Source organism: Typopeltis vanoorti, chromosome 4 (assembly GCF_054136105.1).
Source record: "Typopeltis vanoorti isolate ZY-2024b chromosome 4, IOZ_Tvanoo_1.0, whole genome shotgun sequence".
Classification (NCBI taxonomy): Eukaryota; Metazoa; Arthropoda; class Arachnida; order Uropygi; family Thelyphonidae; genus Typopeltis; species Typopeltis vanoorti.
Window position 1 is genome coordinate 47,950,079 of NC_143552.1, and position 22,491 is coordinate 47,972,569.

At 34.2% G+C, this 22,491-nt stretch overlaps 1 protein-coding gene across 1 annotated transcript in view; it reads left to right on the forward strand.

Annotated features, from left to right (window-relative positions):
* abs (ATP-dependent RNA helicase abstrakt) overlaps positions 1–22,491 on the forward strand; it is a 222,580-nt gene that overhangs the window by 96,390 nt on the left and 103,699 nt on the right. The window contains exons 6-7 of the mRNA XM_090391777.1: positions 4,763–4,880; positions 21,732–21,823. Of these exons, the coding sequence (XP_090247903.1) occupies positions 4,763–4,880; positions 21,732–21,823 (210 nt within the window). The remainder of the gene's footprint in view (positions 1–4,762; positions 4,881–21,731; positions 21,824–22,491) is intronic.

Sequence of the window (22,491 nt, forward strand, 5' to 3'; positions counted from 1 at the left end):
TAGTTTCTTTGTCAACTCTTTTCTGTATGCAAACCCTCACCCACCGTTCCAAAATCTTCACCACCACCACCACCACTCCAGAGATACTGATGGGTCAATAGTAGGATACATCAGTCTTTGCAGCACCCCTGTGCAATGGGATTACCAAACATTCTTTTCACTCTTGTGGAATTTAGCTTCATCAAAGAAATAGCCAGTTCAGCTGAACAGTTTTTTAGCACCCATGCTGATATCCGCTCAGTTCCTATTGCTGAATTATTATTCAGTTTGTGCAACTTTTCTTGTATCATATGTCTGAGTTTCTTCATACAGTGAAGAGGTATGAGTGAGCTCAATGTTGCATACACCAGGTTGATAGTTTTTAGCAAAATGGCCACTCATTAGTTGAACAAGCTCTTCTGTACCAGTCACCTGCATACTATCTGCATTCAGTAGTTATTCTTTCATGTTCATTCTTTCTTTATTTTACTTGCAGCATAACAATAGAATTCTTTTGGGTTGTCTTTAGCCTGCAGAGCCAGTTTCTTTTCATTCTCAGACTTAGCTTTCTGTACAACAGTTGTGACTCTTCTGACCTGTTGCTTATAATTTTTATAACCGACACCATACTTATGTACATTGTATTCCTTCCACATCATCTTTTACTGATGAATCTCTTGCTTAATTAGATTATACATCCATTTTACTCCAACCCTATTTATTCTTCGAACCCTAGGGAACACTATGAGATTGCATTATTTAAGTATTTTTTTAAACACTTCCCATCCAACAACTGATACCATGGGTGCAGAATCCATCATACTCCTCACTTAATAATCTCCTGTTTTGTATTTCAGCATGTAACCTTTTCTGAATGGAACATTCATAAACTTCCTCACTTTCCAAGTGACTACTACATGATCACTGTCATCTGCTTGAGTAAGTTATCTCTCAACAGCTCATTAAATTCAGTTTTATTCTTGTGAGATTTCACATCTGCCCAGTCAGTGTTCAGATAATTAAAGTCCCCATTATGATTCCTTGTTTCTCACCCATCTTTATTTGGGCAATGCATTTCTTTGTCACTAACAACTGATCCACTAGGTCTGTTGAAGTATATATTGATAGCCTCAACAGAAAAAAGCTCCTCATGATTTTACGTGATATCACACAAATTAGCAAAACATTTTAGTAAGAAACTCTTTTCTATGTGAAAGAAAGGAAGGATATATATTGATCTCTTCAAGGAGCTTAGTTTGCAGTAACTTTGTTTAGCATGTATATACTCGTGGCCTATATACGGGGTGGTTCAAAATTCCACGTACAAACTTTGAGGGGAGGTAGAGAACATCAAAATCAACCATGTTCACATAGGAAAGCATGACTGGAAATGCCACTGGAAGGTACTAACAGAAACACAAAGATACAAAAATAACACAAAGCAGTAAGTAGTGTAAAAAACTTTATTAAGCATAACTGAACAGTTCAATAGTAGTTGGATACATAATATGATAAACAAGGTACATGTCTGCCATCTTAGCATTTGTAAAATGACATATGTTCTTCATACGACGTCGAAAGCTTGAATGAGGAAGCCCCAATTGCTCACCTGGAGAGCTGGTGAACAGTGCCACCTATCACTTTCGGATGGTGTTTCTGGTCATGCTTTCCTATGTGAATATGGTTGATTTTGAGGTTCTCTACCTCCCCTCAAAGTTTGTATGTGGAATTTTGAACCACCCTGTATATAGTATATATATACATAATTAAACTGTGCACAACAGATTATTATTAATAACATTGCTGTAAACATAGCACTTAAAAAATTGGAAAAGATCATTAGTTTAAGTCATCATGATGAAGACAATGCAGCAAAATGAATAATTAGTTTGAAAAAGTTTGGTTTTCCAAATGGAATGTTTGCTTAACATGTGACTGATTCCTTGATGTGATAGCAAGAAAAAGAAAACACCCATAAGAATCAACTGAATGAGAAGCTGCTAACTGAAAAATTTTACTGTCTTAGGATAGAAGATAATTTTTTTTAAAAATTAAATTTTATTTTTTGTTGTTCAAACTTAACTTGTGGACACTTCTATGGTGATTCATTGCCTATAATATGTCATTTTAGTTTTTTTTTTTAATTGTGCAATCTTTTTTTTTCTAACTCTTTAGAATCTAGCAGATAGGTTTCATAGACCAGTTACCAACATGATTTGCTATAATTTCTTTCTGTGATAGTGCAAAAGAAATGAGCTGTACTTGTTTTTCTTTTTATGTGGGGAGGTAATATTCTCTATTTGATTGGATGGGAATAAACAATAAACAGTTCAGGAAAACAGTGTTTCATTAGAAAGATAAACTTAAATATAAGAAGTGAAACTAACATTTTTGTTTGCAGTTTATTGTGATTAACTTCCCACATTAATGATCTTTTAATTGCTACTCCTTTAGTATGCTTATAAGAGAGCTGTTATGCTAAAAATGTTACTATTTACGCTTTTTAATTGAAGAAACCAACAGTTTCACTGATAATGTATAATATGACAATAGTGCAAAAGTATTCCTTAACCCCAGAAGTGGTGCTTCGCGTGGTGCATTCAGCATACCATCAATCTTACAAACCTTTGTGTCTGTGAACAGAAAATGATTTCCCAATGTGATTGGTCATACTGGATCTGTTTAATATGAACAACAAGTACCACAGAAATATTTCACTTGATTTAGCATTCAGATTATCACCAGTTGTATCAGTAGGATATTTCTGCTTTTTCTGCAAGTTCTATTGATGCTTCTTATGTTTATGGGAACCTTATATTCATTTTATCATTTTGCCTGAAGATGAGTTTGTGCTGGTAGTTGACTTTTCACTGTTTATTCTTATTCCCTGTTGAAAACACTGAGACTTTGTTTAATGGGCAACATGACCTCCCCCCCCCCCCCCCAGCATTACATTTTATTCTGTTGTAACATCGTTGTTCATGGCTTAAGCCAGTATGGTATATGATTTGGTTGGATAAGTCCAAATTGTGGCATATCCTGTTAATTATGTGTGTGTGTATATGGCTAATAACAGGATACACCACAAGAAGGTGAGGATTAGACATTGTTTAGAAGTACTGACTACGTGAAGGTTTCCCAGTTATCTAGCTATGGCCCTTAAGCAACCTTCTATCTTAAATGTCAGATTTTATAAAATTCTTTCTACCAGAGCCAAATTACTGCTATATGTTTTTCACACCTTTTATCTTGATTTGTAGCTGCAAATGGTCTGATTAGTCTATAGTATGTTGCTGTCACAGATGACCCCACAGGTACTCTTTCTGTTACTATGACTTCATTCTTGTCATGTCATTATTAACTTAACCTTCAGTTGTTAATGCTGACTACTTCTTTTTTATAATGAGAAGGTGGATATTTTCACTGGGAGGATTGACCTCATTTCTGCTTCAAAATCTCGTATCTGTTTTGTCTATGGCCTAAACTCTTTTATTTTTTCCATTTGCAATTCTCAATCCTCTTAGGAACTACTTTGCAGATCTTCTGTGAGCTGATATGGGATATACTTGGCAGCATGTTTCCCTTCAAAATTTCAATCAGAATTGTGAAAAACATATGATCGAGATTTGCTTGATTTCTGATTTCATCAGTGTTTTGTGGTGATCTTCCAGCAGGCTGTTGTTGGATTACATCAACTTCATCTACTCATTGACTATGGATGATCATTGATTTGTTATCCATAGTTCTCAGTGGCCTACTCCCATGTTCTTGGATCACCTTTAATACTTTTCCAACCTTTATCAAAACATCATGAATTTCATGATATGTAACTCAAAGGATGTACAAGATACTATAATAGTGCTACATTAAAAGTTTACAGTCTTACTAAAACTTCCTATTGACAGTTTTCCTTAAAATCAGTCTGTTACCTGTTAGGATTCCAGTATTGTCAAATCTTGTTTTTGTCTTCTAAGGCACTTCTGACTTCATCACTTCACCTAGATCTCGGTCTTCCTCTGGGTCTTTTTCCTGGCATCAAATGCTTGTTTAGCCAACCTTTTCTTTCCTTCTGTTTAAGTAACCATACACCTGAGATTAGCTCTGCTCACATTCTTGAATGCTAATGGTGTCATGTTCCTTCCTAATATCTTCATTTGTAATATGATTCAGCTATTGATGCTATCTGCTCACTCTCCAAGTTTTTCTTAGAACTGTTATATCTGTAGTGTCCAGTATTTAATAACTGTTTTTATTGAAGATAGAATATTAATTATCTTCAGTATTAAAGAAGATAAGGATAATACTGAAGATAATATTCTTCAGTATTATCTTAAATTTATATGGAATCTACTTTTCATTTAATACAGCAACAACGTTGTTATAAAACAAAAAAATACTCTCATTTATCTTCCTTGGGATCACCTTTGTAGGCATGAGGATCATGATATACATTTGTCATTCAGTTTTGCAATTTTGTAGGTCAAAACAAATCAAAGAACTCACTTGCTACAAAGACCATAACACCTCCCAATTGAACATTTTACGTTATAACAGACAGTTGTACAACCTGTGATGAAATCAACTTTTTTTAATACAAAAGGTAGTTTGGAGAGAGAGAGAGAGATACACACTTCTCAAATTGTGTAATATATGTTTTTTTTGGACTCGAGTAAATATGAATAAAATGATAGTATAATTAATAAATGTGTAAATTCACTGACTTAATTTTATCATTTCAGAGATCATCAAAAAAGAATTATTATCTGATTTCATTTTTAATCAGGTGGACACCACCGCGTTATATTCTAGCTATGCCAGAAGAATGTTATGAACAAATTAGAAGGAAAAATCGTATTTTGGTAGAAGGTGAAGATATACCACCACCAATAAAGTCTTTTAAGGTTGGCATGCAGATACAAAGTATTTTATTTTTTAAAGTTAATAAGAGTAGAGTGTTGTATACTTTACTGGTATTGTTTATTTATCTTTGAAAAATGATTTTCAACTTGTACTCTGCAGAGGTCTCAAGATTGACAAGGATGTCTCAGGGACTCTGCAGATGTTTGTTTTGTAGTGTGTATAATAGTCATTGCTCACTATGCAAATACCATTATGAAAAAAATCACTTGCTTACTCAAACTATTAAAAAGTCCCAGCAAAAAACCATATATCAGTAATGCCATTCTAGAGGAAATTCAATATGGTGAAGTTTCTATGATAACAGACGTTTCTTGTATAGTAGAAGGAATGGATGAATAAGGAGCTACTAGCCATAGGAGATTTTAACCTGCATCTTTAGGAAATTTTATCAGAAAATAAAGTTGTGTAACAAGAACCTATGTAACTCAGTGGAAGTGGTGTTTGTGCTCTACAGTGCTAAGCCATTTGAAGAATGACCTAAGTTCAGTTCTAATTGCTGATTAGAGGAACTTTTTCTAAACCTTTCTTCAACCGTTTCCCGAGTTTATCAATTTCTGGCACAACAAGCAGGTTTGTTTTTCATCGCTTAAACTCAAGCAAATTGACCATAGAACCCAAATTATTTCAGAACAATAAATATAGTGTTAGGATTAGGGACCACAAGATGGTGGCACTTGTCAGTTATCTCTTCACTGGATGCAATTTATGATTAGTGATATTCTTGGGCCAGCTATCTCTGATTGGCTACTAGTGGAGATTGAATCCCCCCCCCCCCCAATCTCCAAAAGTTAGATAGGGATAAAATGGCCTTGCCTACTTCTTTTTTTTTATTGTTTATTTACTTATTTATTATTATATATTATTTATTTTTATTTACTTTTATATTTTTATAAGTTGTGTAACAAGAAAAAGAAAAGTAAAATTTAAAAACTCATCCTACTCACGGTGCTAATATTGGAAGTTTATTTTGTACTTAGTTAGACTATAATAAATTTTTCATTTCGGAATAACATTTTGTAAAAGAGAAGATGGTTGAATAATGTTTGAAAAACTTAAAATTTTAGAAAGATGAGCCAAAGATTTATATTTATTAAATATGGTATAGAAGGAAATTTAGAAAATAATGAGTATGTGATAGGAAAAATTATGAAAAGAGCAAATGCATCCAAAGAAGATAGTTGGCAAGCAGTACCATTTCCTTTGCTACTGGAAGAAATTAAGCAAGTAGTCAAAGAAATGAAAGATTAGATGACATTCATATGGAAATTAAGCATGGAGAAAAATATCTGATGAAGGAAGTTAACAAGGTATTAAAATGTTTGAATGGTAGAAGTTTTTTCAAGAATGGAAGGAAAACATTTTTTTAATGTGTATCCCATCCCTGAAAGGGGCAAATTTTTATTATTATTATTTTTTTACCTTTGCACTGAAATAATTGCTACATACTATGAACCCCACATGTAAGACCAGAAGAGGCCTGACCTTCAATAATATCCCATGCTATTCATTTCTGGATCTGGGGAAATTGAAAAGCATCCTTTCGTGAGTTCAACATACCACTAGTGCACCTTATAAGTCATTCTTGCAGTGTAGTGAAGAAACATCTTGAAATCACTATGAGAAGATCCACAACTTCCATATAATTTGCCAACACCATACACCTCTAAAGGATACAGTTAGAGAGGTAAATTTTGATATGATGTGGTGTGCCGCTTGAAGTAGATTTTGATTTTCAGCATACTAGGTAACTTACTCGTGATGAAAGGTAGGGAGTGGTTGCCCAAACCTTCATGACTTATACATCAATAACAACTAATTCATCTCCTGCCTTCACAACAAGGTTAGGCTTCCTTAATCTCTGAATGTTTAGGCTAATAGTGGGGTTCTTATCCTGTTGTTATTCATCTTTGATCTTTAAACTATTCTCTGTAACCTGCACTATTGCATTGTGTTTTCTGATGTGTACTATATGTACTAATTGGGCTCATGTTGTACAACATGACCCCAAGTTTCTATCCTATGATAGTAGCTATGCTGTTCTTGTCAGCACCTTCTTCCAACAAGCTGTATTAGCTTGAGTTGGGAGAGCATTGATTATCATCTTAACAATGTGTATAATATCCAGACAGGTGAGACTCATTCACGTATATTGAGAGGGAATAGGTGGCTTCTAGTACTGCAGTTTTATCAATTAAATAGTGCAGCATCAAAGCTTATCTCCTTTGTTCAGCTAAAGCAGTTTTAAATGGCATCCTTCCATCATGCACCTATTCAGAGGTACATAAAGAATCACCTTTAATATGTGAAGTTCTAGAAGCAGCAAGACATAATTAACGTAATGAGAAGAGGACAGAGAAAATTTCTTTAATCTGGAAATTAAGGAAATCCAAAGACCTCTAAGGTTTATGGTGGCATGGCAAAAATTCTTGAGACATCGCAAAGAAGATGTAACCAAAAAATGAACTACCAGTGAATGACTACATCTATCTGGGACAGAGCCAAGAGAAAGAGATTTTACTTAGGATTAACCTGTAGCAAGACAGTCTTCCAAAAGAGAATGGACTTCTCGTATTCAATTGAGTATCATTCTGGCACAAATACTTCTTTATTTTTATATAATGCCTACATTTTGTCATAATTCTGTCTTTTTATATTGATCAGACAGATGATGCAGAATGATATTCTTCTAATAGGGAAGAAAGATGCTACCATGCAAATTCAAATAATGATTCAGCTTAGTTATACTAGTGATCATTAAGTGACATACTGATCATTTTCTTTAAAATCTTGTACTATACTGCATGAGAAGGTGATCCTGAGATGTAAGAAGTAATTGAGTTGTATTACACCAACTCCTCCTATGAGAAGGAAGCTTTGAAGATGATGGCCCCAAGAAGTACAGAGGAATATACCTGCTCTGGCAAGATCTTTTAACATAGATGTCTGTATCCTCATTACTACTCTTGTGTTGGATGGTAATTTATAGTGTAGTCTGAATGGTGTAGTATTTTGCCTAGGCAGTACCTCTACTAAAACTTCATTCATGTGGTCCTATACCTTCTTTAGCTTGAGGCTTCATGAAATGCATTGAACTGCTGAAGCTGCCCTGTTCATCAAGTCTATTGAGACTGCACATTCAGCATCAGTTTAAACATTAACAACAAATTTTGCATAGTGGTGGTGAGTCCCAATGCCAGTAGATGCCATAAAAGTCCTTGGACATAATGGACAAATTGCCTCTGAGATAGTAGTCCTGGTTAGACCAAGATATTTTGAGAATTGGATGTAGGTAGATTCGAAGTTCTAGAGGTTTTACAGTAGTAGGAGTGTTTTGCTTGCTGATCATACCTAGGCCTGCTGGAGTAGTAAAGGCCTTACTGCAAATAGGACAACACGACACTGACCTAAATCACGTTGGATTGATGATATCATCATATTTGCAGGAGTGACATGGGTAAAGAAAGCCATGGACAGACTGTTTTGGAGTAATCTTGGAAAGACTTTCATCCAGCAGTGGGTTGACAATGGCTGCTGCTGATGATATATATTAGCACCATGGGTTGTCTAAGAACTGGATAATTCATAAATCCTGAAAAAGTTACACATCTGGAGATTAAATGTGTGACTTTTTCAAGTTACTTCAGGCCTCCACTAAGCAGGAGGTAGTCTCAATGGGTTATGAAAATTATTCACCACGTAAAAACATTTATTGCCCATGTTAGGATTTGAACTTCCATTCCTGTTTATGGGAGTGTGGGTATGTTATTTGTTGGCTAGCCAGTCTGACATTATTTGCCTGTTGCATAAGAAAGACGACATGACAGTATGTGTAAATCAGAGGTATAAGCTTTATTAATATAGTACATAAAATATTCTCCAAGATAATGTTTAGCTGAAAGTCACCATATATGATAAAAAGGATTGGTCATGCTGATATGGATTTCATTGTGGCAGATCTACTGTATACCAGATATTTGTGCTCCAGCAGATTTTAGGAAAATGTGAAGAGTTCAGGATAGGAATATACATATCCATTTGTAGATTTTAGAGCAGCCTGCAAGGCTAGGAAGGATTTTGAAATCTCATCAAAACTTAATGCTACTTATATGATGTATAGTACATTTTATATAATGATCTTATCATACCTATCATATCCCATAACTATTATTTTATTAATACTTATAGAATGGCATAATGCTTAGATGGAAATGTCCTGGTGTTAGATTTCTCTTTGATAATACATTCCCATTGGCCATGCTATTTTGTTATATTTCTGTTTTGTGAATGTAATCCTGCTAACCGTATCATTGTTTTAACTGGGAGAAAGAAGGGAGATTGCAATGATTACACATTAACACACCACCATTTACTGTTATCAGTCAGAGTATATATACAATATATATATAAAAAGAAATGTGTGAAATTCTCTCTAATTTGTTTTTGTTTAACTATGAAATTAGGTTGTAACTTGCTATAAAAATATAAAATATTTATCTATTTTATGGTAATTTACAATGTAGGAGGGGATTTTTATAAACTTATAGTACATTCATGCTGTAAGGTGGATTAAGAAATTTTTTGCCTATTTTTTATTAATTTTATATATTTTTATTTATTTTTGTATAGTCCAGAAATCCTGCTCTAGAGACTAAACATGAACTTTTTTTTATCACTTCAGGCCTCCAATAAGCAGAGCCATGGTGTTATACCAGGCAATGAAATTCATCTCCCACTTAAATTAATAATTCCAAATTTTAATGCAACGAAGGTTCATATCATGAGTATTGTTTTTCTTTCACAGTATTTAAAATTCTCTGAAAACAAATATCAGTTTCTCATTGTGTCTTAATAAAAATATACCATATTTTCCAGTGTATAAGACACACTTTTTTACCTTAAAAATTCATCTTAAAAATGGGATGCATCTTATATAATGAAGGTAAAGATTGTTTCCTCTTTTCAAAGTCATACGCACTCCCTTTTATGTTCCAAGATCTTTGTAAGCGGTTAATGATGCAATCAAATTGATGTGTGACCTTCGCGTGACTTCTAGCGCGTCATTGGCTAAGAACGGGGAGTCCCTATTCAAGTTTCATAATATCTTATCCGAGTAACCACTTACCGATGTTTATTAGTATTGAGTTGACGTGTTGAGATATTTTGTGTTCAGTTTGATATTTCCCCATAGATTTTAATGATGAATAAAAACAGGCGACATTCATATTCTTCAAGTTACAAATTGCAGGTTGTGAAATATGTGGAAGAACACGGGAATAGGGAAGCTGAAAGACATTTTGGACCTCCGCCCTACAGAAAAAATGATTAGAACTTGGCGTGGTCCGAAGGAGATTTTGTACAATTTGCGTAATGAAAAGCATGCGGAACGTGGAAAAATTGCGAAGTGGCCAGAACTAGAGACTGAAGTTTTGAAATGGGTGCAAGAAAATCGGCAAAAATGGCATTGCCATTTCAACAAAAATGATTTGTACACATGCAGTCAAAGTAGCCTGCGAGCGTAACATTGAAGATTTTAAAGGTGGTGCGTCATGGTGTTACCATTTCATGAAACACAGTGGACTTTGTATGCATACAAAAACAAAAATCAGTCAAAAAATGCCAAAAGAATATGAAGACAAAATTATTTCTTTTCATAAATATGTGATTCAACATCGAAAAAATTACAATTTTGAAATGGTTTAAAGTTTAGTTTTTTTCCAGAAAATTGTATTAAATTTCTTGGGTGCGTCTTATACACTGGAAAATACGGTATATTTACATAAAATATAATTAAAAATATTATAAGAGATACTTTCTCTCATGCATGCAAATTTGTTATCAGAATGAAAAGGGGGAACAATTAGCTTACCAAACATAAATAAACAAAAACAAAAAAAAGCATTTGTTAATTCCTTCTTAGTTTATACAAATTGCACTGTCCACTGCATTCAGTTCTTCCATTGCACACACTTCAGAATGTGAGCTCTTTGTTCTGATTCAAAATTAGCATCAGTCTCAAGGGAAAAAGTTCTATCTCAGCAGGCTTCAATATGAAAGTATTACCATAGAGTTTACCTTGTTTCAGGCAATATCCATAAAGAATAAACTTTAGCATAAAACTCTGAGATGACAGTTTACTTAAACAATTATTCCATTTGATGAACTGTTCTTAATTTCTGTCTTCATACTAATTTATTTCTTATCTGTTATATATTTCTGTGTATATGTAATACACAGAATCAGTCATTACATGAAGGACACAATTAAGAAGATTGCATAAATTTCTACCTTAAAACAATTATGATCTATTTTCAGTTTAAATTGCAAATTAAAGAGAAGTTTTTAGCAGTTGGACTGCAATGGTAGTCCAGTTACTAAAAACAAGCTTCTCAAAAAAAAAAAAAAAAAATTATCCTTTACAACACTATTTATATTAAGTCTTTTAGATATTTATTTCATCTGTTAGGCAATCACCTTTGAAAGAAACTCTGTCAGATAAATCTATTGATCTGTGTTCCATTCTTTAACTTTTTCCTCCTAAAAATAAAAAAAATAAAAATTTATTCTCCTTGAATATCAGTGCATTCATTTACATTTACAGCTGTTACAATGGTTGTTCCTGCCCCAGAACAACCAATTTGTAACAGAGCAATTGATTATTTGTTCTGCTTCCAGAAATCTGTGCATTTATGCAGTTTGTCTCCTACCCTGTACAGGTAGGGCAAACTGTGTATAACATAAATTCTGAGACAAAAAGAAAAAAAAACTTGATTATGCAGTTTTCAGGTTAGTGAAATTAGTTATTGCAATTTGGGACAGCTAGTTTGAGGCTATTTTGGGTGTGGATGTATTATGTTGTAAGATGGATGTTTTTATTTTTTAAATGTATTATTTTATCATCAGCAAATTCCTGATAAATCTACCCTCAAGGAATGTACAGGATATGATAGTACTACATGAAACATTTACATCATTACTAACTTCCTATCTACAATTTTCCTCCAAATCAATCTGTTACTTGGCAAGACGCCAATATTATCAGATTTTATATTTTTGTCTTCTAAGGCACTTTTTACTCTATCAATCCACCTATATCTTGGTCTTCCTCTGGGACTTTTTCCTACCAACTTGGCAGAGAACACTTGTTTGGCTAATCTTTCCTCTCCCATTCTGTTTAAGTGACCATACCACCTGAGATTAACTCTGCTAAGGCATTCCTGGATGCCGACAATGTCAAGTTCTTTCCTAATATCCTTATTTTTAATACGATATTGCCATTGAGACCATTTGTTCATGCCCATGATCTTTCTCTGGACTCTCATATCTGCAGTCTCTAGTCTTTGGTCAAGTGTTTTACTTCTAACCCAGCTCTCAGATCCATAAGTTAAAATTGGTTTGAACACTGTCTTGTATACAGCTAATTTAGTATTCCAACTAATTTCTCTCTTATTCCATATAAATTTATTCAGTTGCCTTTCTACCATATCAGGTTTGTTGATTCTGTTGTCTATTTCCATATTTAATTTACCATCTTCACTAAAAATCGTGCCTAAGTAGCTGAAATATTTTACTTCTTCTATAGGTTCTCCATTCATAATGCAGTTGATATTTTCAATGTTTCTGCCTATTTTCATTATCTTTGTTTTTTGTAATGCTGACCTTCATACCATGTCTATTACAACAGTTATTCAATTTAGTCAGGGAATCTTGCAGACTTGTAGCAGATTTATTTAGAAGTATAACATTGTCTGCATAAAGCAAAGAGCTGACATTAACATCTTCAGTTTTAATATCAGGTTTAATACCACTTTCCTTCATAATGTGATCTACATAGATAATGAATAACAGAGGGGATAATATACATCCTTGTCTGACACTAGATTTAACATTAAACCATGTTCCTGTACTTCCTTCAATTCTAACTGCCGACTTACAACTCAAATAAAGACTACGTATTGCTTGATATAATGCCCTATTAATACCATATAACTGTAGCGTATTGAGTAGCTTCTCTCTTGGCAACTTGTCGTATGCCTTTTCCAGATCTACAAAAAACTTAAATACAGATCTTGGTTATATTCCCATGCTTTCTCAACTATTTGTCGTAAAGTGAAGATCTGATGCTAACGGCCTCTATTTGGCCTGAATCCAGCTTGTTCTTCCACAATCTTTCTCAACCGTTTTTCAAGTATGCTTGCATATATCTTGCCAGGAACACTCAGTAATGAAATACCTCTGTAATTCTCACATTCAATTTTATTTCCTTTTTATATATGCATACTATGAGAACTCTGCTCCAATCATCTGGAATTCGCCTCTCTGTCCAGGCCTTCTGAACTATGCAGTGCAGCGACTGTAAGACTTTTATACCTCAAGTATGGATTTCAGATTTTTGATGGCTTTTTCTACTTCAAGCATGGATATGTATTCCTGATTGTATGCCTGGTCAATGTTTTTTACCACTGCTGTCATCACTGCTTCTTTCATTTAGCAATTTTTCGAAGTAATTACTCAATACTTCAAGGATATCTTTTTCTCCTGTTGTCACGTCACCTTTATCATCTCTAATTCCTTTTACAGCACTCTTTCCTCCATTTCTGAGCTTCTTCAACAACCTCCAGAATATCTTGCCACCTTCTTGATATTTATTTTCTATGTGCTTACCAAAGTCCTCCCATGACTTTTGTTTAGTCAGTTTTACACAGTGTTTAGCTTTCTTACATTTGTCCCTGTATTCTCTAAGAGCACAAGCTGAGTTATTTGCTAGGAACTTTTGATATGCTTTCTTCTTTTCCTTCAGTGCCTGTTTAACTGCCTGTGTCCACCATGGAGTTCTGATTTTTCTATCCTTGCAGACAACCTCACCACATGCCTTTCTGGCTGAATCAGTCAGTGTTTTCTTCAGGCTTTGCCACTGAATCTCCAAGGTTTTGTTCCTGTTCTTGAACTCTTTCATTTTTTCTTGAATAATATTTGAGTTTTTTAGTCTAAGTTCACATCTGAGAGCTTCTCAACGTTTATTCGCTTTAAAACTTTCTTACATGTTATTCTTTTCAATATAAAATTCAGTTTTATCCTGCTCAAGACTAAATAGTGATCACTTCCAATTTCAAATCCTCTGTACACTCTGGTGTCCTGCACCAGGGAGAAAACATCACTATCGACAATAACATAGTTAATGAGACTTTTGTTATTCCTTCTCTTCTCTCCATGTGAATTTGTGCACATTGTTATGTTGGAACACGGTGTTAGTAATAACCAGTCCATGTCCTGAGCAGAAATCCAACAGGCATTTGCCATTATTATTAGCTTTGCTCTTGTCTCCAAATTTTCCCAAAAATATTTTTGTATGTCTGACAATCATTTCCTACTCTGCTATTAGATCCCCAACGAAGACCAACTTTTCCTTTTTCCTTGTATCAGTTGTTTTCTCTAAAGCCTCAAAAAATTCCTCCACTTCTACCTTAATAGAAACTTCTGTGGGACCATAGGCACAAATAAGTCTCATTATCCAGTTCCACATTCTGATATTTGCCCACATTACTCTACTTGAGACTGCCTGCCATTCAAGAAGATTAGCCTCATATTTAGTGTTGAATACTATGGCTACTCCTTGTTTTCCTTGAATGTCATTACCTGAATATAATATTTTGTATTTATTGCTCAGAAAGACCTCACCAGTTTTTGCCTTTTTTGTTTCAGTCACCCTTATTATGTCAATCTGGTACTTATCTAGTTTCTCAGCTAGCTCCATTTCTTTGCCATTCAGGCTCCTTATGTTGATAGCTGCCATGAAATTCTGTCACGTTATACGATCATTTGAAATTTTGGTGTTTAAGCCAGTAAGAATACAATTTGTTTGGCTAAATCCCAAATTGGCAGCCCATCCTCGTCCATTCAGTATCCAGGTAGATACCTAACAGGGTGCACTACGAGAAGGTGAGAATTGTACATTAGGTCAGAAGCCCTGGTCAGTTCTCCGTATTCCTTTAAAGGCTATGTGGAAGTCTCCTCTCAGTTATACAGCTTTGACCCTTAAGCACCCCTTGTCCATTAATTTGAAGTAATTTTTTTTTGTTTATTTCCTGCTACTGTAACACTTTCATTTTGTTTTGCCTGTGCAGTGTAGTATGTATTCACTATACTACTTAATCACAAATCCTTCCCCTCTTCTGTTTTTTTTTTTTTCAGTGTAAGCTCATAAATCATATCATAAATACACACATGCATAAATAGTTTATAGGATAATGTTTAATTTTTCTCTATCATAGTAATTTATGCACTGCTCATAATACCACAACTGATAATTGGATATTCATCTCTAATAAATCTATTTATATTCATACACATTCTTTTCCTAACATGTGCCAATCCCAAGATTGGCACATGTAAGGTTCTTACTTCATAAGTAGTTGTTATCTGATTATGGAGGTTGAAGTAATATTATCAGTGATACAGTTTGTTAAGAGACATTATGGCTTTGCCTCTCTATCATAATTCCAGACATCCCAATCTGAAGGGCAGTTGACAGTTAGGATGTCCTTTAGTTGGAAAGACCTGGATTCAGTTCTCTTTATATCATCAGAGTGCTATTCATAAGGACTTTTCAGTTAAAGGTATGTAAAGCAGTCTCATGTGGTGGTGCTCGAGATTTTCTTTTCGAGTTTGTTATTCTGCAAAACAGATGAACTGGTCAGAGAAAACATTGCAGACATAATATGTTTGTCTCATAACCTTGTTGCTTAGTACAAAATCTAAATAATCAACCTGATTATTTAGATTTTGAGGTGATTATATAATCAAGTTAATGGATGTTATCATTATCCTGTTTTATACATTGATGTAGAAAATGATATTAGAGTGTTCGAAGGCTATGGGTGAACCTTTCTATCTTGCTTTGTTTTTCTTGTGCAGTGGGAGTCTCTGCCTTCTCTCCATGCCCAGCTAAAGCTAGAAGGCAAATGCAGCAGAGGAGTGGCAAAATGCATTAAAATTGCCAAACCTCCCCTTCCCCCCCCCCCCCAGATCACAGGAAACAGTTGAGAAATATGCTATGTAGTCAGCTCAAAGAAATAATCCACATTCTAGCATTGAATATAAGGACTCTTCTTAAACCAGGAAAAAACAAATTGATGGAGAAAACACTAGAGAGGATTAAGTGGGATATAACAGGTATTGCTGAAACACACTGATCAGGAGAAGGTGTGGTAAATTGAATGGAATGAAGAATGGAAAACTTACTTAGGAAGAGAAGATAACATTCACAGAGAGGGAATTTCAATAATAAACAATAATCGCTTGCAGAACTCCATCTTAACCTTAGAACCACATTGTCGAAAATTAAAAGGAAAAGGGATTTTTTTTCCATAATTATCCAACTACAGGACTTATTGACAAAACAAAAAGGATATTCTAATAATAATTGGAGACCAACATCAATGTGAGGAGAATTACACCAGACACAAAAGATGTGATGGGAAAATTTGGAGTGGACGAGAGAAATGAAAGAGGTGAAAGACTGCTGGAATTCTGTAAACATCATAAGAATCTATTCATCGCAAATGCCATGTTTTCCATAGACCATCACACAAATACACATGGACATCTCCGGATGGTATGATTAAAAATTATATTAATTACATTCTGATAAAAATAACTGGAAATCCTCAATCCAAAATGTAAGAACACTAATGAAAGCAAATTTTGACTCCGATCATGAATTACTAGCTGCAAAAATTAAGTTGAAATTTAAAAATAGCAAACCAAAGTTCTTAAGCAACATTATTAACATAAAAAAACTAAAAGATATAACTATGCAAAACAACTACAGAAACATAACAGAAACAGAGTTAAAGAAAATAACCTTTGACAGTGTAGAAATTAGAGAAAATAATGAGTGGATAACCACAGAAATTTTGAAAACTGTAGAAGAAAGAGCTGCAAAAAATACTCTGAAAAATACAGAGGAAAACAAGCAACTTTATAAAAGACTGAAAAACAAAATATATAGAATGTGCAGATCTGCTAAAAATGTTTGGCTAGAAGAAAAAGCAAAAAAAATTGAAGCCAATAAAAAGAATGATAGCAAGACTGTATATAAAATGATAAAAGAATTAACAAAAACACCCCAAAACAGACCACTAAAAATGAAAGATAAAAACAATATTGAAACTGGAACAATTCAAGAGATTAAAAAAAATTTGGAAAGAATATTACAAGATACTTTTCTGGAGGGAAGAAGACTGAAAAAACAAAGAGACAGAAAGAGAAAAACACCATTCATAATAAAGGAAGAAATTTTGAATGCAATAAACCAAATGAACTTATCTAGGTCACCTGGTTATGAACTTCCTACTTGAACTGTGGAAATATGGCGGCATAGCAGCCATCAATTTCCTGCTTGAATTTTTTAACCAAATACCGTATACTTGGTGAAATTCCAGTTGACTAGAAGACAGGCATCATAATACCAATTTTCAAAAAGGGAGATAAAAGTGAAGGTGTGAAAATTATAGATCCATCACATTGCTAAGTCATAGCTATATGAGGGGGTACCCAAAATAGTCGGAATTATGTTTTGAAATAAACTTCATTGAAGTTTTTTTCAATGAGATTTACAAACTTCTGAATGGGCCGTATAGGATTTCAACTGATTGAATTTTTCGGTTTATGGAGGGTGGAGAAAGAACAAGAGGTCATCTTTGGAAGCTGAGAATGAATGCTGCTAAGAAGGGATGAAGGCTAGATTTTTCTCTCATAGGATGGTGCGTGATTGGAATGGATCACCATTCATTGGATGTTGTGAGTGCAAGCAGTGTGAATGAATTCAAGAATAAGTATGATAGCTGGTGTGTGTAGTATGTGGCCTCCCTCGATGAGTCCCTGACTCCCTGGATGTCTCTCTTAATAATAATAATAAGTTTATAATACCATGTTCTAGTCTCCTTCCAAGTAATCTCCATGTGAGTCAATGCACCTCCAATATTTTTCCCACTGCCACAAACAGTTCTAGAACTGTTCAACTGGAATAGTGTTTATGACCTCCAGCAGCTTTTCTTTCACTTCATCCACACCAACAAATCACTGCCCTTTTATGGCTTTCTTTATTTGTGGGAATAAAAAAAAAAAAAAAAAAATCACATGGAGAGAGAGCAGGTGAGTAGAGAGGGTGTGAAACAACTGCAATGTTGTTTTTCATCAAGAACTGTTGGACAGACAAGGCCGTGTGGGCTGGGGCATTGTCATGGCCGCAACCAATCTCCTCTACTCCACATTTCTGGCTGTTTTTGTTGAACAGTATCACACATTTTCTTGAAAAGTTGAGATTAAAACGTTGGTTCACTGTCTGCCTGGGAGAAACAAATTCTTTGTGTACAATTCCATTCACATCAAAAAAAAAAAAAAAAAACTGTCTTGACGTGTCTTCTTGGGTCTCATAGAATTTGCATGTTTCCATTGGTTTGATGCTTGTTTTGTTTCTGGATCATAACCGTAGCACCAAGACTCATCCCCGGTCACAACTTCTGAAAGAAAGTTCTGATCATTAAGAACTTGCTCCCTCAAATCATGGCAAACATTGACACGATTTCTTTCTTTGTTTCTTTTCTTTTTTTTTTTTTTTTTAATCCTCTGAGCAAACAAAGCACAAACATATTTAGCAGACACACATTTCATTTAAAAATCTTCTGTTAAAACTCGCTGGCACGAATTCCATGACAAATTTGTCTCTTCAGAAACTTGCTCACTAGTCTTTTGACAATCTTCATTGATTGCCTGGCAAACCTTTTCGATGTTTTCATCGTTTCTGCTGGTCAAAAGTTGGCCAGATCATGGTTGGTCTTCAACTGACACGTTCCCATTTTTGAAATGGGAAAGCCACTTGTAGACATACGTTTTTATCTTAAGTGCTGTCCTTAAAAGCTTGCCGAAGCATAACAATAGTTTCAATGACAGTTTTACCCAAAATAAAATACAATTTCACGCACACTCTGTTCCTCGTGGTCAGCCATCACAAAATCCCCAAACTTGCTTGTAAGCAATAACAAAAAAGCACCTTCTGGCTGTTTTTGTTATTGCCTACAAGCAAGAAACAAACCAGTTCATTCAGGATGATGCCCCTTGCCAGACTGCATTGTGAGTATGCATGGAAAACTGCATACTCACAATGCCTAACAGCAGCATCCATAATTAGAAAATCCATGCATGCTAAGTTCAGATTTCGGTTATTTTTGGTATCCTCCCTCCCTTGTAGAATCTTCACACACATTCAAAATAGAATCCAAACTTTAATGAACAAGACAATAGAAGATCAAGTGAGAATCGGACCTGGAGGGTCTACTAAGACCATATTTTTACATTTGATACCCTGGCTGAAAAGTACTAGGCATACAAATATACTGCAGTTTTATTGAATTCAAACAAGCATTTGATTCTATTGACAAGAACAAAATGATAAACATCTTAAAATCTATGACAATATATTCAGAACTACAAATCTTTATTATGGATTATTATAAAGATTCCAAAGCAACTGTCAAATTTAATAAAATAAAAACAGACAAATTCAAAGTAGAAAAAGGAGTCATGCAGGGTTGCCCACTCACCAAATTTATTTATCTATCTCACTCAAAGAAATATGCAAATCCATAGCCGAAGAACCAGGTCTACAAATAAATGGCATGAATATCAACCACATCAAATATGCAGATGATATTATTATTCTTGCAGAATTTAAAGAACAGTTGGAAAATCAATAAAAATTTTAAGTGAAGAATTAAAAATTTTTGGAATAAAAATCAATCTAAGCAAAATTAAAACAATGAAAACAAAAAGAGATGAGGAAAAAATTTCAATAAACTTAGAAAATCACATATCTTGAACTAGTAAAGCAATTGACATATCTTGGCAGTGTCATTACTCACAACTTGACAACACAGAAATAGTAAAATACAAACTTATCAAAGGATGGTCTAATATGAATAAATTAAACAAAATATGGATCACAAAAAAGCATTTCAAAAAACCTCAAACTAAAACTTTATGAAACCGGGACTTGGGCAATCAGTCAGAAAGAAATACAGAAAATCAGAGCATTTGAAATGAAATGCTTAAGAAAAATAAATAAGACTCCCTGGTCAGAACACAAAAGAAATGAGCAAGATATTATAGCTATAATTCTTAAACAGTAATTAAGATGGTTTGGACACCTCTAAAGAATGTCCTTTCAAAGATTACCAAATATAGTCTTGAATGGAATTATTGGAGGAAATGATCAAGAGGTAGACCAAAAAGAACTTAGCTACAGTCTTTGATGGAATGGTCACAATTATCAAACTTCAGAGAGATGACAAAAATGACGAGAGATAGAGCCAGATGGCAAAGGTTTGCACAAAGGGGGATCCAACCAATCATGTGACAAATAAGAAAGAATAATAAGAAGAATACATTGATGTGTTAGATTCCTAGTGCTTTTGCTTTGCACATCATATCAGGCCCACAGTTCATGGACACACATTTTCTTCATTCAACAGAGAAAGTAAGACTTTTTTTCACTACTGTTGTAACATCCAAGTCAGAGAGGTTGTTCCTGGAATCAACAGAAGCCTTGAAACATACTCCAAACCTCAACTAGTATGGCTGTATAAATCTACCAAAGATTTGGGAGACAGTCATCCTAAGACCAAATTAATACCTGCTTTCTCTCTCGTTTTTTTTTTTTTTTTTCCCAACTTAGATGGCGCCTAATTAGGACTTCAGTCTTTGTGATGCACGCTACAATTACTCATACTAGCCCCACTGTTACACCGGATTATGATTGTCTTGCTACTGTAACAAACTTTTTTTGTGTACTGAAGATGCTGGATAGAATACTAGCGAAATATTAGCAATTAAGTCAATAAATAGTTATTTTCTTATCAATCTGTGTTCACATCTATACCATTAAAATCCAGTCAACATCCAAAGGGAAAGGGCAAGTTTTTTAGAGAGAGACAGAATACCCTAATCTTATTAAGAACAGTTTTACTGATTTTTAGATTCTTTGAAATATTTATGCAGTTACTAAGATACAATAGCCAAATACCATCATGCACTATTTACAATAGCCTAAATCAGGGCTGTCCAAAGCACTGCCTGCAGGCTGGATGCGGCCCACGGTACTATTTTGTGCAGGCCCGCCTGTGGGTTTTGATTTTCATGAGCAAAAAAATAAAATAGCAATTTGAATCGAATGCGTATTAGATATTTTAATTCTATCACTAATTGATAATCTCGATGTTGGTAATTTTGTTTGATGTTTTTATATCACTATATACCCACATGTTTTTCAAATATTTGATTTGTTAAAGAAGCGTTCTTACACTGTTTTGTTTCAACGGGCATGCTCTGGGTGCTCACGGGGAAAGTGAGCGTGCAATTAGTGTTGTTCGTTTGTTCAGCTATTGAGGTTGTGTTGCTGCTGCTCACCAAATTAGTAGATACGCATTGTGATGCGGCCCTCGGATAAATTTTTTTTTTTTAATGTGACCCTCGGATTACCTAAGATTGGACAGCCTTGGCCTAAATCATAGCCCACAGCTCTGTGCTTGTCTGATAATAGTAGCTCCTTAATGCTGCTTCATTTTTGCTTTGTACTCTCTGCCTTTAAATGCTTTTATTCCTTTGGAGATTAGTATTACATTCTATAAAATGTAAAGATGTCTTTTTAAAATGATTGAAGTTTGATCAATTTTGTTTTATTTTTTAAAGAATAGGGGAATCTCTGATATTAGGATTTTACAATACATATTATTACTTTTATATGTAATATCTGTTAATGAATTTTAAATGTATTTTAGGAAATGAAATTTCCTCGTCCAATTCTCATTGGTTTGAAGAAAAAAGGCATTTCAAAACCAACTCCAATCCAGATGCAGGGTCTTCCTGCAGTGTAAGTAAAACTATACATTACTCTTTTATATTTTATTAATATGGTATATACTGTATCACCATCAGTTTCCTGATATGTACTTTGAAGGGGTGTTCGCTATGTAGTAGTGCTATGGCATCACTACTACATGAAGTTTACATTATTATTAATCTTCTATCAAGAATCTTCTCCACAATAGTCTGTTACATCTCAGTGCTCCAATATTATTGTATCTAACAGATTGATCTTAGCATCTGTTTAAGTGATCACATTAGATTAACTCTGCTTACAATTCTTGAATATTAACAATGTCAAGTTCCTTCGTAATATCTTCATTTTTAATGATTCTGCCATTGCTGCCATCTGTTCACACTCGCCTAATTTTTATCAGAACTCTCAACCACTCTGTAGTCTCTAATCTTTGATCAAGTGCTTTATTTCTAACCTAACTATCAGATCCATAACTTAAATCTAGAACACTGTCTTATGTACTGCTAGTTTCATGTTTTTGGCTAATTTATCTACATAAATTTATTCATCTAGCTCCACACTATACCAGCTTTGCTTATTTTGTTGTATACTTCAGAATTTAATTTGCCATCTTCACTCAAAACTGTGCCTGAATAACTGAAATATTTTTCTTGTTCTATAGGTTCTCCTTTACGAATGCAGCTGAAGTTGCAGTTTAG